Source organism: Bufo gargarizans, chromosome 5 (genome assembly GCF_014858855.1).
Source record: "Bufo gargarizans isolate SCDJY-AF-19 chromosome 5, ASM1485885v1, whole genome shotgun sequence".
Taxonomy (NCBI): domain Eukaryota; kingdom Metazoa; phylum Chordata; class Amphibia; order Anura; family Bufonidae; genus Bufo; species Bufo gargarizans.
Genome location: NC_058084.1, coordinates 467612030 through 467615968, shown reverse-complemented (window position 1 = coordinate 467615968; position 3939 = coordinate 467612030). Strand labels below are relative to the sequence as shown.

Sequence of the window (3939 nt, the reverse complement as noted above, 5' to 3'; positions counted from 1 at the left end):
TTTGCTAATCCAGTGGATGTGCTCTTGCGCAGCCCCGCACACACCCTCCTCCAGCTGATTCCTGTGCGGCCGTGTCAATTCCGGTATAGCGTTTTCGCAAGGAATAGAAATCTGGCAGAACACCGGTGTAGCGTTATACTACCCTACCTCGTGAGATTTCCCTACCTCCTGACTTCCTGTCGCACTGCTAATGACGTGAGGAGGCGTTCCTGAGTTTTGACGATCTGCGCATGCGCAAACCGACAGTTTATGGAAAATCTCAGCGGAGTTCAGCTTCACACCGGGACACTGCGCATGCGCCGGCCGGAGTTAGCCGCGCTTGCGCATTGGGCCGTAATATTTCCCTACTGAGGCTCTCCTGCGCATGCGCAGTGTCCCATTGTAAAGCTGAACTCTGCTGATTTTCCATAAACTGTCGGTTTGCGCATGCGCAGATCGTCAAAACTCAGGAACGCCTCCTCACGTCATTAGCAGTGCGACAGGAAGTCAGGAGGTAAGGAAATCTCACGAGGTAGGGTAGATTAACGCTACACCGGCACAAAGCGAAAGTGAAAGTACCAGTGAACTAGAAAAACAGTTAAGTATTGTGGCCCTTAGGAGTGTTCAATCTGAAAATGTGGCTCTTGGGTCAGAAAGTTTTGTGTCCCTGTCTGTACAGATCAGCCGAGTCTTACAGTCACCAATCTCATGCAACTGAAATGTTCCAATCCTGCAGCACTTTGAAGATCTCTACTTGCTTCCAGTGAATGAAAACATTCCTTTTTATAGGCAGAGTGTGAAAACCCAGTCTAGATCATATTCCTTTTAGGTTGTTACAAGAGAGAAATCCACCTGATACACTGTAACAAACCCCATTTGATGGATGTTCCCATTCACAGAAAGCAGAGATTTTGAAAGTGGATTTTGCCCCATTCAAGAGAAGATTCAATCGGAGACCAGAAATCATACAGAGACCTAAAGTAAATACTGCCTTTTATATTATAAAAATAATGGTACGGTCCGGGGCTGCGCACACGGGCAATGTAACATGTCATATGGCAGGTGGCACAAGGTCGGCCATTACTCTCCCCAAGGCTCCCGACGTCCTGCGATCGGGATCCGGGTGGGGGATGGAGTCTGGCGCCTGCGCTCATAAGTCTCATAATACCGGGTGGGCAAACACCAGAAGTGCATATCTTGGGTATGTTGGCACATGCCATGTCCACAATACTCCATGAAGTCAACAGGTTGAAGGGCCCTTTAAGAAGATCTGAGAACCAGGGAGGGATCCAACCAGGGAGGGATCGGCAGAGTATTGTGAGAACTCAATGTCTGGTGGAAGAAGCTTAAGTTCGACTTCACCCTTGGCACATCATCTTCACCATGGATGTCAACCAAAACAAAACCAACAAAGGAGCCATGGACCTGACTTGTGGAAGTGGGCATCTGCGTCATGGTGGTCATCAGCATTACCTGGTATGGTCATGGTCATAAAGACTGGATAATATGGAGAGAAGAGCAGAAGACATAGACCTCCAGGTCCTCAAGACACCCTACAGACCAATACCATGGGTCTTCTGATGCGTGGTGAGATTCTGCTTGTGCCTGAAGGTCTTGCCGCAGTCATTGCACTGGTAGGGCCGTTCCCCGGTGTGTGTCCGTAGGTGGGCGATGAGATGGTGCTTCTGGATGAAGCTCTTCCCGCACTCGGAGCAGGTGAAGGGTCTTTCTCCGGTGTGGGTCTGCTGGTGGCATTTAAGGTACTCTCTCTTGCGGAAGCTTTGCCCACAGTCGTTGCACTTGTAGGGTTTCTCGCCCGTGTGGGTCCGACCATGGATTTTAAGGTGCTCACAGGTGCTGAAAGTCTTGCCACATTCGCTGCAAATATAAGGACGTTCCCCGGTGTGCGTCCGCTGGTGCCTCACCAAATGCTGCTTCTGGATGAAGCCTTTTCCGCAATCGGCACAGGTGAAGGGTCTCTCTCCAGTGTGGATCTGCTGATGTCTCTTCAGACAATCCCGTTTGCGGAAGGTCTTCTGGCATGACTCGCACTTGAAGGGTCTCTCACCGGTGTGAGTGTGCAGGTGAAACTTCAGGTGCTTCATGAATCGGAACGTTTTGCCACACTCGCCACATTCAAAGGGTTTTTCACCAGGTCCTACCCTCTGGCTCTCGCTGTTCTCGCTGTCTTCGTCTCGGCAGAGCCCCGTCTCTTCGTCCCGTGCTTTTTTGTGTGCCTTCAATTGCTTCTGAGACTTGAAGGTCCTGCCGCAGTCTTCGCACTTGTTGGGCCGCAATCCGGTGTGTATTCGGTTGTGCCTCTTCAGATGCTCGTAGGTGGTGAAACTCTTGCCACACTCGCTGCAGATATGTGGGCTCCCGCGACAAGCGCCGGTGGAGGAGTTTTTATAGGGGAACTCCTCCACTATTACCACAGTGAATGGTCTCTCGCCTGTGTGAGTTCTTTGGTGTCTCACAAGGTGATGTTTTTGGATGAAACCCTTGCCGCATTCTTCACAAGAGAAGGGACGTTCACCAGTATGAATCTGCTGGTGGCGTCTCAGATGTTCACGTTTCCTGAAGCCCTTCCCACAGTCCTTACACTCGTGCGGTTTTTCGCCCCGGTGCTGTTTCTGGTGGAACCTAAGGTGCTTGAAGGTACGGAAGCTCTCGCCACACTCATTGCAGTTATAGGAGGTCTCACCCGAGTGACTCCTCTGGTGAGCCAAAAGAGTCTGCTTATGTCTAAACCTCTTCCCGCAGTCCTCGCACTTGTGGATCCTTTCTCCGCTGTGCGTCTGCTGGTGGACCTTGAGGACCCGGTGGGCTCTGAAGCTCTTCCCACAATCCCCACACTTGTACGGTCTCTCCCCGGTGTGGATCCGCTGGTGGATCTTCAGACGCTCGTTGGTGCTCAAGCTTTTGCCGCACTCCTCGCACTTGTAGGGCCTCTCCCCCGTGTGCGTCCTCAGGTGAGTCACCAGGTGCTGCTTCTGGATGAAGCTCTTCCCGCACTCGATGCAGTTGTAGGGGCGCTCTCCCGTGTGCGTCTGCTGGTGCCGCTTCAGGCTGTCCCGCTTTCGAAAGGTCTTGCCACACTCCGAGCATCGATACTGCTTCTCCCCCTCGTCTTTTGTAGGATCGGACTGCGCGGCTCCAGTGCTAAAGCTCTCCGCGTAAGGGGAACCATTCTCAGGTTGGTTTCCGGCTTGCTGGGATCTGCTGGGGGTTGGTTGACATCCAAGGTCGTCCTCCATCTCCGGACATGATGAAGACTGATCCAGAACCGGAAGAGAAGATGGGTCGACAGTCTCTAGCTTGTCACTGTACTTCATCTTGTCACCAACCGGAGCATCTTCTGCAAAGAAAAATGTACTTAATGTGAACAGAAGTGGTGTAATAGTCTGCAGATATCTAGAGAGGTCAGTGGTGTAATAATCTGCAGGATATATCACTATGTATCTGTCAGGAGGTAGAGAGGACAGAACGATGTTCTGAAGATCTTTACAGGACAGCGGTGTAATAATCTGCAGCAGGGGCGTTGCTAGGGTCTCCAAAGATCCGGGGCCCAAGCACTAATGCATATGGCCCAATTCTCTAAGTTGAACAACCGCATCCCCCCCCCCCCCCCCCTCTGCAAACACTAGCACTGAAGACATTTTCCTGTACTCACTATACAGCAGCTCGTACCTCTCACATCCAGGGCCTCCAGGTGACGTCTCCTCTGTCATCATCTTCTCCATTCGGTCCGGACACTTCAGCCGCCTCGTCTCTGCAGAGTGTGACGCACAGACATCTTAGCTTCCTCCCTTTTCTGTACCCCCAAATACTATCCTGAAGAAACATGAGTGCCCCCCATAGTAATAGTACTCGTCATAGTTCCACCAATAGTAATTCCCTTCTAGAATGCCCTCATTAGTAATACTGCCCCCTACAGTGCCCCCAACAGTGCCCCCATTA

At 51.6% G+C, this 3939-nt stretch overlaps 1 protein-coding gene across 1 annotated transcript; it reads right to left on the bottom strand.

Annotated features, from left to right (window-relative positions):
* Positions 1 to 955: 955 nt before the first annotated feature.
* LOC122938325 (zinc finger protein 665-like) lies at positions 956 to 3730 on the bottom strand. Its single transcript, XM_044293763.1, has 2 exons — positions 3670 to 3730; positions 956 to 3337 (listed from the first exon to the last, which is right to left on the bottom strand). The coding sequence occupies exon 2, from the start codon at positions 3312 to 3314 to the stop codon at positions 1533 to 1535; it is 1782 nt and encodes a 593-aa protein (XP_044149698.1). The 5' UTR covers positions 3315 to 3337; positions 3670 to 3730; the 3' UTR covers positions 956 to 1532.
* Positions 3731 to 3939: the final 209 nt, after the last annotated feature.